The sequence below is a fragment of the Bos grunniens genome, chromosome 29 (genome assembly GCF_055505025.1).
Source record: "Bos grunniens cultivar Pamir isolate PY7600 chromosome 29, Bosgru_T2T1.0, whole genome shotgun sequence".
NCBI lineage: Eukaryota > Metazoa > Chordata > Mammalia > Artiodactyla > Bovidae > Bos > Bos grunniens.
In genome coordinates, this window is record NC_141193.1 from 11,261,894 (window position 1) to 11,282,887 (window position 20,994).

A 20,994-nucleotide genomic window follows, 5' to 3' on the forward strand; every position below is an offset into this window, starting at 1 on the left:
TTTTGGTCATACCTGATTGGTTTGTTCAACTTCAGCTTCTTCAGCATTACTGGTTGGGGCACAGACTTGGATTACTGTGATATTGAATGGTTTGCCTTGGAAACGAACAGAGATCATTCTGTTGTTTTTGAGATTGCGTCCAGGTACTGCATTTTGGACTCTTTTGTTGACCATGATGGCCACTCCATTTCTTCTGAGGGATTCCTGCCCACAGTAGTAGATATAATGGTCATCTGAGTTAAATTCACCCATTCCAGTCCATTTCAGTTCGCTGATTCCTAGAATGTCGACATTCACTCTTGCCATCTCTTGTTTGACCACTTCCAATTTGCCTTGATTCATGGACCTGACATTCCAGGTTCCTATGCAATATTGCTCTTTACAGCATCAGACCTTGCTTCTATCACCAGTCACATCCACAGCTGGGTATTCTTTTTGCTTCGGATCCATCCCTTCATTCTTTCTGGAGTTATTTCTCCACTGATCTCCAGTAGCATATTGGGCACCTACTGACCTGGGGAGTTCCTCGTTCAGTATCCTATCATTTTGCCTTTTCATACTGTTCATGGGGTTCTCAAGGCAAGAATGCTGAAGTGGTTTGCCATTCCCTTCTCCAGTGGACCACATTCTGTCAGATCTTTCCACCATGACCCGCCCGTCTTGGGTTGCTCCACGGGCATGGCTTAGTTTCATTGAGTTAGACAAGGCTGTGGTCCTAGTGTGATTAGATTGACTAGTTTTCTGTGAGTATGGTTTCAGTGTGTTTGCCCTCTGATGCCCTGTTGCAACACCTGCCGTCTTATTTGGGTTTTTCTTACCTTGGGTGTGGGGTATCTCTTCACAGCTGCTCCAGCAAAGCGCAGCCATTGCTCCTTACCTTGGATGATGGGTATCTCCTCACCGCCACCCTTCCTGACCTTCAACGTGGGATAGCTCCTCTAGGTCCTCCTGCGCCCGTGCAGCCACTGAAAAAAGATATCCTTTTCATTATAGGGGACTGGAATGCAAAAGTAGGAAGTCAAGAAACACCTGGAGTAACAGGCAAATTTGGCCTTGGAATACGGAATGAAGCAGGGTAAAGACTAATAGAGTTTTGCCAAGAAAAATGCACTGGTCATAACAAACACCCTCTTCCAACAACACAAGAGAAGACTCTATACATGGACATCACCAGATGGTCAACACCGAAATCAGATTGATTATATTCTTTGCAGCCAAAGATGGAGAAACTCTATACAGTCAGCAAAAACAAGACCAGGAGCTGACTGTGGCTCAGACCATGAACTCCTTATTGCCAAATTCAGACTGAAACTGAAGAAAGTAGGGAAAACCACTAGACCATTCTGGTATGACCTAAATCAAATCCCTTATGATTATACAGTGGAAGTGAGAAATAGATTTAAGGGCCTAGATCTGATAGATAGAGTGTCTGATGAACTATGGAATGAGGTTCGTGACATTGTACAGGAGACAGGGATCAAGACCATTCCCATGGAAAAGAAATGCAAAAAAGCAAAATGGCTGTCTGGGGAGGCCTTACAAATAGCTGTGAAGAGAAGAGAAAAGCAAAGGAGAAAAGGAAAGATATAAGCATCTGAATGCAGAGTTCCAAAGAATAGCAAGAAGAGATAAGAAAGCCTTCTTCAGCGATCAATGCAAAGAAACAGAGGAAAACAACAGAATGGGAAAGACTAGGAATCTCTTCAAGAAAATCAGAGATACCAAAGGAACATTTCATGCAAAGATGAGCTCGATAAAGGACAGAAATGGTATGGACCTAACAGAAGCAGAAGATATCAAGAAGAGGTGGCAAGAATACAGAGAAGAACTGTACAAAAAAGATCTTCACGACCCAGATAATCACGATGGTGTGATCACTGACCTAGAGCCAGACTTTCTGGAATGTGAAGTCAAGTGGGCCTTAGAAAGCATCACTATGAACAAAGCTAGTGGAGGTGATGGAATTCCAGTTGAGCTATTCCAAATCCTGAAAGATGATGCCGTGAAAGCGCTGCTATTAATATGGCAGCAAATTTGGAAAACTCAGCAGTGGCCACAGGACTGGAAAACGTCAGTTTTCATTCCAATCCCAAAGAAAGGCAATGCCAAAGAATGCTCAAACTACCGCACAATTGCACTCATCTCACACACTAGTAAAGTAATGCTCAAAATTCTCCAAGCCAGGCTTCAGTAATATGTGAACCGTGAACTTCCTGATGTTCAAGCTGGTTTTAGAAAAGGCAGAGGAACCAAAGATCAAATTGCCAACATCTGCTGGATCATGAAAAAAGCAAGAGAGTTCCAGAAAAACATCTATTTCTGCTTTATTGACTATGCCAAAGCCTTTGACTGTGTGGATCACAATAAACTGTGGAAAATTCTGAAAGAGATGGGAATACCAGACCACCTGACCTGCCTCTTGAGAAATCTGTATGCAGGTCAGGAAGCAACAGTTAGAACTGGACATGGAACAACAGACTGGTTCCAAATAGGAAAAGGAGTACGTCAAGGCTGTATATTGTGACCCTGTTTATTTAACTTCTATGCAGAGTATATCATGAGAAATGCTGGACTGGAAGAAACACAAGCTGGAATCAAGATTGCTGGGAGAAGTATCAATAACCTCAGGTATGCAGATGACACCACCCTTATGGCAGAAAGTGAAGAGGAACTAAAAAGTCTCTTGATGAAAGTGAAAGTGGAGAGTGAAAAAGTTGGCTTAAAGCTCAACATTCAGAAAACGAAGATCATGGCATTCGGTCCCACCACTTCATGGGAAATAGATGGGGAAACAGTGGAAACAGTGTCAGACTTTATTTTTCTGAGCTCCAAAATCACTGCAGATGGTGACTGCAGCCATGAATTTAAAAGACGCTTACTCCTTGGAAGGAAAGTTATGACCAACCTAGATAGCATATTCAAAAGCAAAGACATTACTTTGCCAACAAAGGTCCAGCTAGTCAAGGCTATGGTTTTTCCTGTGGTCATGTATGGATGTGAGAGTTGGACTGTGAAGAAGACTGAGGGCCGAAGAATTGATGCTTTTGAACTGTGGTGTTGGAGAAGACTCTTGAGAGTCCCTTGGACTGCAAGGAGATCCAACCAGTCCATTCTGAAGGAGATCAGCCCTGGGATTTCTTTGGAGGAAATGATGCTGAAGCTGAAACTCCAGTACTTTGGCCACCTCATGGGAAGAGTTGACTCATTGGAAGACTCTGATGCTGGGAGGGATTGGGGGCAAGAGGAGAAGGGGACGATAGAGGATGAGATGGCTGGATGGCATCACTGACTCGATGGACGTGAGTCTCAGTGAACTCTGGGAGTTGGTGATGGACAGGGAGGCCTGGCGTACTGCGATTCATGGGGTCGCAAAGAGTCGGACACAACTGAGCGACTGATGAGTGTGTGTGTGATTGGTTTGTTCTGGAGAGTTCCTGCAAGCAACTGTCAGTTGTTGAACACTGGGCCGAGGTGGAAAATGGTGTCATTTTGGCCGTGAAGTGTCGTGAAGTCTGCTGGTAAGTCTTAATCGCCACTCGGGAGTTGCTTTCTGCCGAGCCTGTGGGTGAGGCGGCGTCAGTCACTGGTCGTAGGGCCTTAGCAGCATTTTGAAACAATGCGTAGTCCCATGTTTAACTTTTCAAGTAGCCATCAAACTGTTTTCCACAGTGTCCATAAGCATTTTACATTCCACCAACACTGTACAAGGATCCCGATTTCTCTGCATCCTTATCAACACCTTTTATTTTCAGTTTTTAAAATTATTATCATCACTATCCAAGTAGGTGGGAAGTAATGTTTCAGTGTGGTTTGGGCCTGGAACCTTTTGATAGAGTACTTGCACCTAGACAAACATCTCCTTGAGCAACAGAATACAAAGATTCTTTTGGATCTTAATGTACATAATATCATATCATCAGAAAATAAATATAGTTCTACTTCTTCCTTTTCAATCCCTGTACTTTCAGTTTTTCAAGTTACCTTCTTGTACTGGCTAAGACCTCCAGTATAATGTTAAATAGAAGTAGTGATAATGGATATTCTTACCAAGTTCAGTTCAGTTCAGTCGCTCCGTCGTGTCCGACTCTTTGCGACCCCGTCACAAAGAGTTGGACGCGACTGATCTGATCTGATCTGATGTCAAGTCTTTGTTGTGACACACGGGATATCTGTTGCATTATGGGGAATCTTTCATTGTGGCACATGGACTCTCTAGTTGTGGCAAGCAGGCTTAGTTGTTCTGCGGCATGTAGGACCTTAGCTCCCCAACCAGGGGTCAAACCTGCATTGCAAGGTGGATTCTTAACCACTGGACCACTAAGGAAGTCCCTATGATATGGATTTTAAATGTTGTATTTTCATTATGATGTAGTTTAAAGTACTCTCTAATTTCTCTTATGGTTTTTTCTTTGTGCTGTGCTATATGTATTTAGCTGCTCAGTCATGTCCAACTCTTTGCAACCCCATGGGCTGTAGCCCGCCAAGGTCCTCTGTCCATGGGGATTCTCCAGGCCAGAATACTGGAGTGGGTTGCCATGACCTCCTCCAGGGAATCTTCTCAACCCAGGGATCGTACCCAGGTCTCCCGCATTGCAGGCAGATTCATTACCGTCTGAGCCACCAGGGAAGCCCGGTGTCTTCTCTGATCCATGATGATTTACAAGTGTAATGTTTAACTTGTAAATATTTAGTGGTTTTCCAGTGTGGCAGTTATCAACATATTGGTCCTCAGCTTCAGACAGACACTTCAGTACCTGTTGTGCAGTCATGGACTGGACTGAAAGCATGTCTCCTTTTCAGTGAGCACCATGTTAGGCTCCGTCACTAGAGGGCACTGGATGGACACTGCAGGAAGAAAGGGGTTTTGCTTCCTGGTTCCAGCCTGCAATGTTTTGGTTTTTCTTGCTCCTGCTGCACAGTCAGAGGTGCATATGCGTGAGGACATCCAGCGGTGCTCTGCCCCAGCTGTGTTCCAGCAGGGGATTGGGAGCTCACTGGTCTCAGCCCCAGCCCAGGCCTGGTGATCTTCACCCTGCCTCTGGCTCACACCTGCAGCAGCCTCCTGATCCCCTGTGTCCCCCTGCCCACCAGCCTTGACTTCCTGCACCCCGAGGGTTGTTTCCTAGGGCTCTTCCTATGTGGACCCCACACCCTCCAGACTCTGCCCCTGCAGGAGTGCCTTAATTCTTCTGCACACCCACTCACCAGCCTTGGCTCATTTCATAAAAGTGAAGGTTCCTCGGGTCCTCCCAAAAGAGACACGATGTGCCCCTCATGGCATTCTACACAACATTGCATCTGATGGAGAAACTCATTTTACAGCAAAGGAAGTGTGGCAATGGGCTTATGCCTCTGGAAATAACTGGTCTTAACCACGCATACTTCGTCGCCTGGAAGAAGGTGGTGTAATTGAAAAGTAGAATGGTTCACGGTAGACTCAGTTATAGTATCAGTAGGGAGACAATATACTGAAAGGATGGGGGTTCTAATTCACAGAATGAAGTATGTCTTTGAATCAGAGACCATTATATGGTACTGTTTTCCCCCCAGCCAGCTCACATGGGTCCAGGATTCAACAGGTAGGAGTGGGAATGACTTCTCTCACTATTACACCTAATAAACCACCCCCAGAGTTTTTTGCCTTTTACACTGAAAAATTTGAGCCTGCTGATTTGGAGATCTTAGTTCTCAAGTGAGTCATGTTCCACAAGGAGACAGAACAATGTATTACTGAACTGGAAAATGAGATTGCCACCTGGTCAATCTGGGCTCCTTATGCCACTAAATCAAAGAACAAAAAGAAGCAGGGGGCATCCAACCTACTGGCTAGAATGATTGATCCTGAGTCACAAGGGAAAATTGGGTTGCAGCTACACAAGAGAGACAAGAAAGACTATGTCTGGAACCCCCAGAGGATGCTCTGGGGCACCTATTAATACACCCATGCCTCTCCCCCCAAAAGTAGAACTCAGATCCTTTAGGAATGAGGATTTGGGTTACTCTAACAGTAAAGAGTTCCAGAAAAACATCTATTTCTGCTTTATTGACTATGCCAAAGCCTTTGACTGTGTGGATCACAATAAACTGTGGAAAATTCTGAAAGAGATGGGAATACCAGACCACCTGACCTGCCTCTTGAGAAATCTTTATGCAGGTCAGGAAGCAACAGTTAGAACTGGACATGGAACAGACTGGTTCCAAATAGGAAAAGGAGTACGTCAAGGCTGCATATTGTCACCCTGTTTATTTAACTTCTATGCAGAGTACATCATGAGAAATGCTGGGCTGGAGGAAGCACAAGCTGGAATCAAGATTGCCGGGAGAAATATCAATAACCTCAGGTATGCAGATGACACCACCCTTATGTCAGAAAGTGAAGAGGAACTAAAAAGTCTCTTGATGAAAGTGAAAGTGGAGAGTGAAAAAGTTGGCTTAAAGCTCAACATTCAGAAAACGAAGATCATGGCATTCGGTCCCATCACTTCATGGGAAATAGATGGGGAAACAGTGGAAACAGTGTCAGATTTTATTTTTGGGGGCTCCAAAATCACTGCAGATGGTGATTGCAGCCATGAAATTAAAAGACGCTTACTGCTTGGAAGGAAAGTTATGACCAACCTAGATAGCATATTCAAAAGCAGAGATATTACTTTGCCAACAAAGGTCCAGCTAGTCAAGGCTATGGTTTTTCCTGTGGTCATGTATGGATGCGAGAGTTGGACTTTGAAGAAAGCTGAGCGCCGAAGAATTGATGCTTTTGAACTGTGGTGTTGGAGAAGACTCTTGAGAGTCCCTTGGACTGCAAGGAGATCCAACCAGTCCATCCTAAAGGAGATCAGTCCTGGGTGTTCATTGGAAGGACTGGTGCTGAAGCTGAAACTCCAGTACTTTGGCCACCTCATGTGAAGAGTTGACTCATTGGAAAAGACCCTGATGCTGGGAGGGGTTGGGGGCAGGAGGAGAAGGGGACAACAGAGGATGAGATGGCTGGATGGCATCACCAACTCGATGGACATGAGTTTGAGTGAACTCCAGGAGTTGGTGATGGACAGGGAGGCCTGGCGTGCTATGATTCATGGGGTCGCAAAGAGTCGGACACAACTGAGCCACTGAACTGAACTGAATAGTAAAGAAAGCTTCCCTGGTGGCTCAGTGGTAAAGAATCTACCTGCAGTGCAGGAGACGTGGGTTCAACCCCTGGTTCAGGAAGATCCCCTGGAGAAGGAAATGACAACCCACTCCAGTATTCTTGCCTGAGAAATCCCATGGACAGAGGAGCCTGGTGGGCTATAATCCATGGGTCACAAAAGATTCAGACACAACTTAGTGACTGAACAACAACAGGTAAAGAACCCAGAGCAGCAGCAGAAGCTTGAGCTGAGGGAAAGAGAATTATCAACATAGGAATTGTAGCAGGAAGCCATGGTTATCAACTACAACTTTGTGACCAGTTATAAAAGTGACCAATTACAAAAACGAGAGCTCTGGTAGTTTTTTGTGTTTCTTTGTTCCTTGCATGCCTGTGTTTTGGGGGCTTCCCTCAGGGCTCAGTGGTAAAGAATCTACCTGCAGTGCAGGAGATGCAGGAGACACAGTTTCAATCCCTGGGTTGGGAAGATTCCTGGAGGAGGACATGGCAACCCACTCAGGTATTCTTGCCTGGAGAATCCCATGGACAGAGAAGCCTGGCGGGCTACAGTCCATAGGGTCAAAAAGAATCGCACACGACTGAAGCAACTTGACACGCATGCATGTGTTTATTTGTATGTACTGACCATTTTCTCCTTTTTACCTTTCTATTGACTATTTGTTGGAGGTCAACTTCATAATTTAATCTTTATGTAATAGAATATTTAGTGAGACCATGACAAATTTGTGGAGTAATTAATATAGTCAGCTATGGATACCATGACTGTTGGGACTGTATGTTTTCTCATTTTAGGGGAAGAGTGGGAACGTCACTTAAAAAAATACTTTTATCTATTTGACTGCATCGGGTCTTGGTTGTGACACGCAGGTTAGATGAGGCTGCGAAATCTTATTTGTGGGGTAATCCTAATCCTAACCCTAGTTCCTTGACCAGAAATCGAATCCAGGCCTCCTGCATTGGGTCCAGTGCACCACGAGGGAAGTCCCGAGAATGTCGCTTTTAAGAATAGATATATGTTGTCAGTAGGAATGCAACATGGAAGTTCAGATAAGTGTAGAATGGTGCATGAAAGCTAAGTAGGTGAAAAGACGGACATGAGCTCTGCATTCACCTTCAGAACCTGTCCTGTGATTCCAGACTGGACCTGGCATTTCTCCCTTTCAGTGAGCACAATGGTAAGCCCTGTCTGTAGAGGGCGCTGGAGGGATACTGAGGAAAGGAAAGGGCTTGTCTTCCTAGCTCCCATAAGCTCTGGTTTGCTTTTCCTGCTCCTGCTCTGTGGTCTCAGCGGTGCATGTGTGTGAGGACAGCTAGGATATCAGATGGTCCTCTCCAACCACATACCAAGAGCGGGCACTCCCTCAGCAACCTCACGAACCTGGTCCATGCCTGGTGACCACTTTGCTGTGGCCCTCCTGTCGAGGATAGCGCATGCTCCAGGCCTTGGCACGCATGGCAGTTCCCTAACTCTGTGCGCTTGCCCCCTCAGCCTTGTTTATCTCTGCCCTGGATCACTTTTCCCCAAGCCCTCAGGCATGGACAGTGTGTATCCACAGCGGGGCCCACCTCCACATGTCTGCTCACGGACCTTGGCTCTTCTCAGAGACGGTTGACTCCCGTGGCCCTCCATGCCTGGCATGGACATCGTGTGCTGCAGGCCTTGTGCACGTGGGGCATGCTGTGTGCACCTGCCCAACAGCCTTGGCTCATCTGTGCCCTAGAGGGTTGTTTCTTGCCTGGCAACTGTGAACCAGCTCTGCCTTGGCCAACCAGTGAACTTGTTCACCACCCAGTGGGCTGCTGTGAGGTCTAAACCCCAGATTTGGGGGTGGGGGACCCTACAAAGTTTGTCCTCAGCCCTCAGGTACCCTTTTAGAATTCTCTTTACGTTTTTATAGGGCTTTCCAGGTGGGTCAGTGGTAAAAAAAATCTGCCCGCCAGCGCAGGAGACACAGGAGATGCAGGTTCGGTCCCTAGATTGGGAAGATCCCCTAGAGGAGGAAATGGCAACCCGGGTCTCCCACACGGCTCAGACAGTAAAGTATCTGCCTACAAAGTGGAAGACCCAGGTTGGATCCCTGGGTCGGGAAGATCCCTGGAGAAGGAAACGGCAGCCCACTCCAGTACTATTGCCCAGAAAATCCCATGGACGGAGGAGCCTGGTAGGCTACAGTCCATGGGGTCGCAAAGAGTTGGACACGACTGAGCGACTCCACTTTCTCTTATAATTTAAGGTTTAATTTATATTAAACCTGCCACGTTTAAATTACTAGGTGGTTTCTGTCTTGTGATTGGACTTAGATTGGACCACCTAGTTATCTTATTGTTACTGATTTCTAACTCAATTCCATTATTGTCAAAAAAAGTGCTCTTTCTCCTTTTAAATGTACTGATTATTGTTTTATGGTTCAGCATGTGGCTTGCACTGGTCATTACTCTGTGTACATGGAAAACTGCATTTTATACTCATATGTATTATAAATAACTTAATAAGAAAAATATTTAAAAATAGTCTTTATATTTACTCAGATACTATTTCTGATGTACTCCATCCCTTTCAGAGGATCTGAGTTTCCATCTGTTATCATTCCCCTTCAAGCCAAACAACTCCTTTAGCATTTCTTTATAGCACTGGATTGCTGGCAACAAATTCTCTCAGTTTTATATCTGAAGTATATTTTTGGTAAATTTAGATTTCTGAGTTGACCTCTTTTTCTTGCAGCACTTTAGAGATGGTGTTACACTCTCTGCTGGCCTCTGATTTCTGGTGAGTAGCCAGTTGATAATTGTTGTTCCTCTGTATGTGGTTTGTTTTTCTCTTGCTGCTTTCAAGATTTACTCTTCATCTTTAGCTTTTGCCCATGATGTTCCTAGATGTGGCCTTTCTGTGTTAATTAAAGTGGCTTTGTGGAGTATCTAAAATCTGTACATTTCATCAAATTTGGGAAAAGTTTTGCCTTTTTTTTTTTCCTTTCTTCCTTCTCTTTGCCTTCTAGGATTCTAATCATACATTTGTCAGACTGTTTGACATTATCTAACTGGCCTGGGAGACTTTAAAAAAAACTCTTTTTGTCTCTGTTCTGCAGCGTGGGGCGTTCCTATCAGTTTACCTTCTAGTTCATTGACCAGTTCTGTAATCTTTTTGCTGTTAAATCTATCCATTTGATTAAAAATGTTTCAGTTGTTGTAATTTTTATTTCCAGAGTTTCTAGTTTTCAAAAGTCATTTGTTTCTTTGCTGAGGTTGCCTATCTTTTTCTTCACTGAGAACATAATTTCACTGCTGTTTTATTATCCTTGTCTGTTAACTCCAGTCTCTGGGTCACCTCAGTATTGGTGTCGGTTTTGAACATTAAATTGTGGAGACTCTGGCTTGTATTATTTGTCTCCAAAGAGTGACGGTTCTTTTATCAGGCAGTTAGCTTGGGTGGATTGTTGTTGTTGTTTAGTTCTTAAGTCCTTTCTGGCTCTTTTTTGACCCCATGGACTGTAGCCCTCCAGGCTCCTCTATCTGTGGGATTTCCAGGGATTGAGCCTGGGTTTCCTGCATCGCCAGGCAGATTCTTTACCACTGAGTCACCTGGGAAGTCTGTTTTGGGTGGATATACAGTGCAGACCACACTTATGGGGCAGCAGCTCCAATCTCAGTTTAGATTTTCTGTCTTTAGCTGAGTTGCTTGAATCTGAACAACACATTTGTGGTCCAGAGCTTGGGCAGAGATGCGGGCAGACAGAACTTGGTGATTGCTGCCTCTTCCCTTCTGAGGCTCCCATCTTTTCCTCCAGTGGCTTCAGTTGCCCTGGCTCAGTACTTGTACTGTGATTGTCCACCAGCATAATGTACCTACTGCTTTGTCAGCTGCCAAGTTATAAGCAGCAAAAATAGGAAACTTTCTCTGCACAATTTCCTCCTGAGTGTGAACTCCCCGTCAAACTGTCTCCCTTCATTCTCTAGTAGTCTTTAAGTAGCTGTTTTTCATATCATGTTCAGGTTTTACAGTTATTTGTTGGAGGGGTCATTCTCAAGCATAGTACTCAGTCATTATTAGACATCCTTAGGTGTAGTCTTGGAGAAGGCAATGGCACCCCACTCCAGTACTCCTGCCTGGAGAATCCCATGGGCGGAGGAGCCTGGTAGGCTGCAGTCCATGGGGTCGCTAAGAGTTGGACACGACTGAGCGACTTCACTTTCAGTTTTCACTTTCATGCATTGGAGAAGGAAATGGCAACCCACTCCAGTGTTCTTGCCTGGAGAATCCCAGGGATGGGGGAGCCTGGTGGGCTTCCGTCTGTGGGGTCGCACAGAGTCAGACACAACTGAAGTGACTCAGCAGCAGGTATAGTCTATTTAATCCATTTCTTTCATATTTTCCTCTAGTTCTTATCTGGCTCACCTGTTTCTATTTTCTACCTTTGCTATGGTTTTAAATAATATGGTCTTATCTCTTGACTTGCTAGTAATTCTTATTGGATTTAGAAATTGTATATAAAAAAAAATTATAGCACCTCTAGATGTTTTTTCTTCCAGTCTTTTCTCTGTTACACCAAGAGAATGGGGGCTGATCACCTTAATTCACTCAGAGACCACATGGTTTGAGGTTGCACTGGGATTTTGATAAGCCTCAGTCTGCCTGCTTCACCTTGTTCCTAGTAAGGAGCCCTCCTGAGCTTTGAACTGAAAGACCTATGTATTCACCAGTCCCTGCCCCATTGTGGGTCCTGAATTCTAATCATCAGCACCATTAGCCTGCCAAAAATTTGATTCTGCTTTTCAGAAGTTTGAGGTTTAGCTTTTTATAGCTCCTGGCCCTGTACAGCTTCAGTGTTTGCTAAGTATCTACAAGAAGAAACGTGTCGCGTCTTCAAGGCTCTTTCAGCCCCCAGTTTTGCTCTTCCAGTGTTACGAGAGCACTGGGCCCCACTGGCCTCTCTGGTCCCCTCTGCCTGGGCAATGCTTGGATCCTCAGCCTCTTGCTCAAACCCAGAGTCAGCAAATGCTCCCAGGGGAAAGTCTGCTGCAAACTGTCAGCTCACATCCCTGATTCTACTTCAGAATTTTAGGGCCTTTCATCATCTTTCCTTCAGCAATTCTCTAAGATCTTTTTAGATGACTTTCATATTTTGTCTGGTCTTTCTAGTTCTCTAATTGGTCAGTTAGAAGCAACTCCATCCTATTAAAAGTCAGCACTTTTAAAAGTGTTTATTTTCTTCCTTTGATCTTTGAAAACTAACTGCCCCAAGCAATCAGTTTACATCACATCTTAAAAATATATTCCTACGGCTAAGTGAAAAAAGAAAAGCAAACCAGGTTATGGCATAGTCCCCATAATCACAACCGTATATAAAACATAAATACATAGCACTAAAGATATGATATTATTTCCAGGGTAGGATGTAGCCATATTTTTTCTTTTGTAAAAATGTTTCTGAAATATTACACTGGCTGTAAGAAATTATGCAAGTAAATGTAGATTGTCAAGGAGGGGAGGGAGAAGGAACTCAGTGACCGAGATACAGAAGTGGGAAGACTAATTGCACAAATATAACTTCAATTTTATATCACATGAATGCATTAACTATCAAGATAAAGAAACAAAGGAAGAAAGAGGGAGGGAGGGAGAGAGGGAGGTGGGAAGGAAGGGAGGAAGGAACACACACACACAAACCCCCAAGAGACTCCTGGGACTACAAAGTGGCATTTATACTGGGAGTGAGGAAAACAAACATTTGATTGTACTTACTAGCTGCAAAGACTGCAGAGAACAATCCAGCCCTGATTCATTTGGGGACACAAAAAAATCTCCTATCTTTCAGGGGTTGTGATGAGTAAAGGGGATAATATTCCTGTAAGAGCTTTTATGAAAAGATTCAAAATTGGGCCATTGTCATTTTTTGTACAGACGAAGATACAGTACACATAGATGGTGGTTTTGTTAGGACTTCTTAGATCACGTCCCCCAATTATAGGGGATGAGATCTTAGGTATTTTCTTAGAACTCTGTAACTTTCTTTTAAAATATCTGATAAATCTTGACAGCACAGCTGATTAACTACAGCCTCTCTTTCCCTAGGACTTCATTGTAGGCTTCTAAACTAGGGGTCAGCATACCATGGCTTGAGGGCACATCTAGCCCGTTTTGTATGACCCTCAAGTTAAGATTAGACTTACATTTATATGTGGTTGAAACAAAATCAAAATATTTGTGTCATGGGTCATTCATCTGAGTTTCATCTCTGCTGCTTTTGTGCTTTGATGTCAAAGTTGAGTAATTGCAACAGAGGCCACATGGCCCTCAAGATCTAAAATATTTACTATCTGACCTTTAACAGGAAAAGTTTGCCAACTTCTGGGCCAAAGTACTTCTGAATAATGAGTTTCATGGGGCAGCTTTCTGGTGGGGCGGAATGACTGCACCCTTGTCTTTTGCCATGAAACGTCCTAGCGCTTTCCCATTCTGACACTGGGCTCAGTCACATGATTTGCTTTGACCAATGGGAGTTGAAGAGACACAGTAGAGGCTTGAACTGGGGCTGCTCCCTATAGCTTGATCTCCTGCTTCTCTGCCACTGTCTAGTCAACCAACCCAGGCAAGCCTGCTGGACAGTAAGTCATGTGAAGCGGAGTCATTCTAACAGAGGTCAGCCTAGGTTAGCCAGAAGTCAATGATCTCAAGATCATGACAGCTGCCTGGCTGACCCACAGCTGACCACAGACATATGTGTAAGCCCAGCAGAAACTACCCAAACCCAGTCAGATGAGCTGAGCCTCAACTCAAGAGCCATGCACTGAAGTGTGGTGGTGGGTCTGTTACACGCAACTATTCCAAGCAACAGAAAACTGATACTACGGGCACACCAGTGTTTAAAATTTCTTTTGCCAAAAGAGGCTAGGGAACATTTCACTCTCCCGAGGACAGTTCTGGGCTCTGACGGGGGAAGACTGAATTAAACATGAAGTCTGAAACTCCAGAGATGGGGGTGGGGCATCAGATCACATCTTTTCTGCAAAAATATCTTGTACTGACAATGGGATTGAAAAATACCCATATCTTCTCTGTGGCTCAATTTGCCCACTGGACCAAGTAGACACTAAGGCTAGGCTAGGCTAGGACTTGGCATCCCTCTTAACCGCAGAGGGACTGAGCAAGGCAGAGACTCCATCATTTATGGAAAAGAATTTATTTCCTGTTTATACAATGTAAAAAAAAGTACCTTGGGTATAAAATCTAAATGTCTGAGGTGTGCTCAGTCAGGAGCCCAGAAAAGTCACTCTGTGCATCCTTCAATCATTAGTGTGCAGTGCAAACAGAGGCGGGGCTGGGAGCTGCTCCTGTACTAGGGTCAGTGGAAAGTTCCCTTGGGAAAAGCCACAGAGCCCTTAGTGAGGAAGAAGGCAGAGGGCGGGAGGGAACGGGGGTGGGACTGTGGCAGGAGGCTGGGAAGGGACGGCATTCAGGAGTCTGCACTGGGGACGCGTTAAGGTGCTGGAGGGCGGCGCCTCCTCTTCACCTGCTGCACACTGGCTGGCTGGGGCCTGTCCTCGGAATGTCAAGCTACTTCCTATCACGCAGGGCCAACCGCCCCCTCTGCAGAGCCCCCAGTGTGACTTCTGTCAGGAAGGAAAGGCGTTCATCGATGTGACAGAAAACGGTCACCTTCGAACTTGCATGAACTCCATGCGCAGCCATAGAGAGTCCTGGTAGAAGCGAGGATCGCCCAGCCTCACAGCTGTTCGTTTGTAGAAGTAACAGTACAACACCGCCGCTGTGGAAAATAAACAGGAAAGAAGAGTCAGGGATGCACCTGAGTGAGTGTTTGTTTCAGGGGAAGAACATGACCAGACGAGGCCAAGGGGCCCTGTCCCATGATTTCCCAGTGACTCCCAGAAAGGGCAGAGGGCAGTGGTCTCTCCTGGTCTTGGCATGGCTGTTCCACTCATCTCACGCTGGTTGTGATGGGCTGGGAAGCCAGGATCAAGGCCCTCGCTGCCAGAGCCACAAATGGGGCCAAAGTGAGGCCTGAGGTTGCTGTGGTTCTTACCTAACCTCTGGAATACAAACAATGTTTGAAGTCCATCTGTCCAGACAAAGCAGTTGGAGTTTTTCCAGCGTAAGTTCTGAAGGAGACAAGAGTAGACAGAGAAAAGTGAATGGCCAGATGAGGCCCTGACATCTCCAGCCTGGTGAGCTGCAGAGATGCTGCTTGATTTAGTATTGGGCTAATCTCATCCTCTTCTTTCTTTCCACAGCCAAAGGAGTGTTTCTCAAACAAGCTTCAACAAGTCCCCTTGTGTTTTGCTGCAGAGGAAGTAATTCTTTTAACCCTGAGGGAGTAAGTCTGAACTAAGCCATTTATTTCCTTTCATCCCATTGCCTTGGCCAATGAGAAATGATACACATTATCTCAGGAGTTCAGCATGGTCAGTGTCTTGCCTTGGAAATCTGAGGCTTGGTTCCTGTCAGATAAAGGCTTGGTGCCCTCAGGGTTTAATCAGATTAGCAGCTTCACAGTACAAAGCCAGGACTATTTTGGCTCTAGGAACCTGAGCAGAGACAATCCTCTCTGGGAAGCACCTTGAGACTTTGGCACTGTGCTTCTTCTCCCCTGTGAGTTCTTGTTCTCTCTGGGGAATCACAGGGCAACCTAATGGGAGGTTTAGTCTGAGAAGGTGCCTTTAGTAAAGAAATGCCTGGGGATCCCTGAGGTTTTAATGTGTTCCATTAAATGAGTGCAAAGAAACACATGAGATGCCCACAGAGAAGAATTTGTGGAGCAGAAGAAATCTGAAGGAATTCCCTGGTGGCCCAGTGGTTAGGACTCTGCACTTCCAATGCAGAGAGAATGGGTTTGATCCCCGGTCAGGGAACTAAGAGCCCATAAGTCACTAGGTACGGCAAAAACAAAACAAAACAAAACATGAAAAACAAAAAAGAAATCTGAAACCACAAAAACACAGGCTTCGAGGACTATGTTAGAACGAGAGGCTTGTTCTCCTAATGTAAGCGATGGGGACACAGCAGAAGACTTGTGGCACTCCTGCCTGGCTATTTCCCATGGGACACTGATGCCTAAGGATACCCTGTATCAACACACACCTGCCCAAACAGCTAATGATGGAACAGATTCAATTTCCTGTTTTAACCTGCAGGTCTTCGGGGGCAAAATGAATCAAATGTTCCACAAGTGCCCCTCGACTCCTGGATAAGGCTGTTCTTCAACACATAAGGTTGAGAAAAAGTGCCTTATGAAATTCTCATGTGTCGAGCTCCAGGTTGGACTACATTCATTTCACCTGTTTCTTATCAAGGATTCTGTGAGATAAACATCCAGAGATGCTGGGTTCCCACAGATAAAACATTCCAAGTCCTCCAAGGACTCAGAGCCTCCCTCTTACCATGACCCAGACATGAAGAGAGATGCTCAGGGCGAAGTACACAGCTGTCAGGATGATGGTCCCTTTGAACTTATGGAAGAGGAGGTTGACCAGGCCAGCCTGGAAGACGAAGGTGTTGAAGAACATGAGGAAAATGATGATGATGTTGAAGAGGATTGCGATATCCTGGATGCTGCAAACATGGAAAACAAAAGGACAGCCAAATGGAGGCCTGGGGAGCGCCTGAGTTGGCCCTGAATCCTGAGGGACACCATGAGGTCTGTCCTTGCCTCTGAAACCCCCCAGAGGTAGTGTGGGTTTTGAACCCCAAATGACATGAAATTAAAACTACCCGCTACCTGTTGGTCCCATCAGTTGAGTTGCAGTCTACGGACAAGGCTTTCCTGCTGACACTCCCAACTCAACAAGCCTCCGAGGCACCTGTGAGAAGCAGCTAGTTTCCTCCCTGTATCCAGAAAATGCCAGCCCTGTCAAATAACCTGACAGGCACCCAAATAACCTGGTGCCTAGTGCCATTCAAGTGTTGGTTCAAATGTCCCCTCTTCAGAAACTTTTCTTTCACCCCACTACCTTCTTCTCCCCATTCCACATACTTTATGTCTACTGTGTAACATTTATTACTATTTGAAGTTATTAAAATGTTTGTTGTCTCTCTCCACTAGAATGGAAATCCCATCAAACAGAACTTGTCAGGTCCACCACTGCAGCTACAGCACTGTCTGGTAGGTTGATGAACATCTGCTGAGTGAAGACAGGGTCTAAAATTGTGGTTTTCTGTTTAGAACTTGCCTCATGGAGACTAAAAATCACTGTGGACGAAAAATGACAATAGCTTCCATCCTCTGGGATACATATATGTTACCAATATGGTTATTCTGGAAATTTCCTGGTGGTTCAGTGGTTATGAATCTGTCTTCCAGTGCAGGGGATGCAGGTTTAATCCTGGTCAGGGAACTAAGATCCCACATGCCACAGGACAACTAGAGAGCCCGTGCTGCAATGAAAACCCAGAACAGCCAAAAAAAACCCATTATTTTTACTCAGGGCCAGGTCAGTGAAAGTGCCAAGTCTTAACCCCTGGACCACCAGGAAGTCCCTGATAACCCCTTTATCTGACATTTTGCAACCCTGTTTCATGGCACTGTAAGACACTTTCTACTCACAGACGGAGATAATGACAGTGTCAACAATCTGACCCTCTTTTTCTATGTGCATTGCTTCCTGTGTCCCAAACCCTTGTTAGAAGTATATCAAAGCAGAAGTATCAAAACAGTGTATCCTGTGACATGTCTATGGACCATGGAGTACCCAAGACAAACTGCAATTTTATTTTCCCTGATCGGGGCTTCTGAAATGATTGGGTTGAGCTGCACAGTCCCACTCACATGAAGAGCACCAGCTGTATGACTGGAGCCATTCGGAGTAGCTCAGAGAAGGAATTGACAAAGAGGTCATAGGACAGCAGCAGGAACTGCAGGGAGAGCACCAGGCTGTAGTTACTGGTCTGGAGCATCTTCCTTCTGCTCTCTTGTGCCTCCAAGGGCACATTCCACAGTTCCTCAGAAAACAACTACTGGTCCTCCCCCAGGCACTGAGTTCTTCAGAAAGGCAGCTGCTTCCCTTGCTCTAAGACAAGGGTCGGTTAAAGCCAAAAAAAAGAAGAGAAAGAGAGGTTAGAAATTCAACAGTACAATAAATATTTACTTAGGACCTACTATATGCCAGGCACCATTCTAGGTGCTTGTGATACATTGATGACAAAACCACCAACAAAAAATGCCAACTAGTCATTCCTTCCAGGGACCCTCACCCTCAAACCTGTCTCCGTGCCTGGAACCCTCTAAATGTAGAGCTCTTTCTAACCAGTTTTGAGTCCAAAGGAATCTAGGGAAAATACACAAAGTGACTGTCTGGTCATATAGCGATAATAATTCTAATTGCAGAAGCAAATCTTTGTATTTCACTTATAATTTTAAGCAGAACATTATTTAAATCTCTCCATTACCCTTGAGGTGGAAGACACACTATTACTCTCTCCATTTTATAGAGGGGACAATTGAAGCCCAGGTAGGTAAAACAATTTGTCCAACGTCATATCGCTAGTAATTGGCAGGGCTAGCATTCAGATCGAGGCAGTCTGGGTCTGGAGTCTGAGGGCTTAACTACTGCACAAAGCTGCTTCTTACAAAACTGACAGGTTTACACGCAACTAGGCAGGAAAGGGCTTCCCAGGTGGTTCAGTGGTAAAGAATCCACCTGCCAATGCAGGAGACGTAGGTTTGATCCCTGGGTTGGGAAGATCCCCTGGAGAAGGAAATGGCAACCCGCTCCAGTATTCCTGCCTGGAAAATTCAATGGACAGAAAAGCCTCGTGGCTACAGTCCATGGGGTCACAAAGAGTCAGACACAACTGAGCATGCACACAGGCAGGAAAAACATGGGCAGAGAAGTGGTTAATGGTTTAGGCAGAAAAAGCTGAGAGGAAATAGTGCTCTTCTAACGTTAAAGATTATGGTAGCGACACAATGGCACCAGGTAAGGGAAGCTGGGCCTTTATTTTCATTTATTCCAAGACAAAGAAGCTGCTCTGGGGTTGTCCTATGACCCTCTCCAGCTGGATGAAATCCATAAGCAAATTTCAAAATGTTTTGAAGTGTTACAGAATGATTAAATCAACATCTGTAAAATGTTACTTTACAAACTCTGCATATTTACTTCCTTATTTAATCCTATATCCATTTTAAGAACTAGCTGTTATTATGCTTATAGCCCCACTTTACACAGAGGCTCTGAGAAGTTGCAGAACTTCGTCCACCTCACCTAATGAAGTCCCACTCAATCAAATAACACTGATAGTATCACCTATGTACCCACACCATGATAAACTTGTCAACCAAGATAAATTCCTTTAGTCCTCGAAAGTACTCTGCAAGATGGGAAAGAATTATTCGCATTCTACAGGCAAGGACAGTGTCAGAGTTCAGGCCGTTCCTCCAGGATTCACAACTAAGTGTGATACGAAAGCCCTTGCCCTTAACCGCTACTTCACAGGCCGCCACAGAAGGCTATTGTGAGGCTCCGTTAAAAAGAACCGTTCACCGCCATAACTAGGGAAGGATGACCATCATCTCGGGCTAGCGTAGCGGTGATTTCGCAAGGTAATGAAGCAGTTCGGTCTTCTCACCCCTATTCGCCGCGTTCCCTCGGTAGAGCAGAACAATTTTCCCCACCCGTCCCAACCCACTTTTAAATGGGACTGCCTTAGCGAAAAACCAAAACCAAAGCAATTAACAACGAAATTCCGACTTCTGGCCTCTTTACACACTCCTCAACAAGGACTCACCTCAGAGGCCCAACGTCGGTTGTCATGGGGATACCACCCTGGATTCCGGAAACCGGCTTTAAACTCCGGAAGTAGATGGCGGACGCGGGCTCAGCCTGCGCCGTGCTACACGCTTGTCCTCGGCTTTCTCTCCCGCTCTATGGCCGACTCGGCCGCCATGTTTGGGCCCCCGCTTTCCTGGGCTCGCCTCTCTCCAGGCCTTCCCAGCGTCGCCGTGGCCTTTTCCAGGACTCCTAGATCCGGCCAAGGCCTCCCGTTCACCCCGCGCGCCGCCTTGCGGAGGGCCAACCCCTGGCCAGAGGCTTCGCCTTGGCCCGAACATTTCCGCTTCAACGGAATCGTGGGGCTGAGGGTGAGGACAGGGCCGACCCGTGACGGCGTTCCTGGTCCCCGGTACCTCGGGGTTAGGGAAGAAACGCCCGCCGAAGAACTGGAGTTGGGGGTCAGCGCCTTGGCGCCCGAGAGCTGGAAACCCCCGAGATCCGGGACTTCATTTCCCAAGTGGCCACGCGCGCGACCGGAAGTATACGCGCCTATAAGAGGACAATGCGCCCCTAGCTTTTCGGTTCTAGCGCAGCGGTGCCTGGTGGTCGAGAGTGTTGCCGAGAGTCTGTCACTGCATCTTTCAGGAGCCTCGGGAGCAGCGGCTCCGGCGCGGGTTGGCAAGAGACGGGTCCCGGAGACCCCAGTCCCCTTGCGTCCCACTGTGGTTCGGGGGTGAGAAACAGCCCGGGCTGGGAGTTCAGGGACCTGGGTTCGAGTGCTAGCTCTGCTACTACCTCGTTTCGCGCTGTCACGACCCCTCTCTCTAAGTTTTCTCTCCTAGGAAATGGACACCATTCTCCATGCTCTTCCTTCCGCAGGTGGTGGTTGTAAAGCACGAAAACTTTTCGGAAGTCGCAGTCAGCAGGCGGAGCCTACCTTTTCACCCAAGGTTCAGTTGAGTTCAGTCGCTCAGTCGTGTCCGACTCTGCGACCCCATGAACCGCAGCACGCCAGGCCTCCCTGTCCATTACCAGCTCCCGGAGTTTACTCAAACTCCATTGAGTCGGTGATGCCAAGGTTAGCTGGGACCAAGGTGGTCCCGGCGGCGGGCGAGTCAAGGATC

The 20,994-nt window shown here is 46.0% G+C and overlaps 2 protein-coding genes across 58 annotated transcripts in view; one reads left to right on the top strand and one right to left on the bottom strand.

Annotated features, from left to right (window-relative positions):
* TMEM138 (transmembrane protein 138) lies at window positions 1-19,933 on the bottom strand. 8 transcript variants are annotated; one of them, XM_086383647.1, is made up of 6 exons: window positions 19,887-19,933; window positions 17,929-18,169; window positions 16,544-16,715; window positions 15,190-15,265; window positions 14,805-14,913; window positions 1-965 (listed from the first exon to the last, which is right to left on the bottom strand). In XM_086383647.1, the coding sequence occupies exons 2-6, from the start codon at window positions 18,054-18,056 to the stop codon at window positions 920-922; spliced, it is 531 nt and encodes a 176-aa protein (XP_086239773.1). In that variant the 5' UTR covers window positions 18,057-18,169; window positions 19,887-19,933; the 3' UTR covers window positions 1-919. The 8 variants fall into 8 exon arrangements, with proteins under 8 accessions (XP_086239773.1, XP_086239776.1, XP_086239770.1 ...); XM_086383650.1 differs by lacking the exon at window positions 17,929-18,169; XM_086383644.1 differs by having other exon boundaries at window positions 482-965; window positions 14,805-15,265.
* The window catches only part of CYB561A3 (cytochrome b561 family member A3), a 13,627-nt gene continuing 10,801 nt past the window's right edge, over window positions 18,169-20,994 (top strand). For 11 of the 50 annotated variants that reach the window (XR_015157530.1, XR_015157531.1, XM_086383617.1 and 8 more), the window contains exon 1: window positions 20,451-20,603. Coding sequence is in view for 5 of the 50 variants with exons in the window: in XM_086383600.1 (XP_086239726.1) it covers window positions 19,705-20,544; window positions 20,750-20,825 (916 nt within the window). In the remaining 45 variants the exon portion in view is untranslated. Of the gene's footprint in view, window positions 20,604-20,749; window positions 20,826-20,994 lie in introns of all 50 variants that reach the window. The other 39 variants (XR_015157523.1, XR_015157524.1, XM_086383600.1 and 36 more) reach the window with 19 other exon arrangements.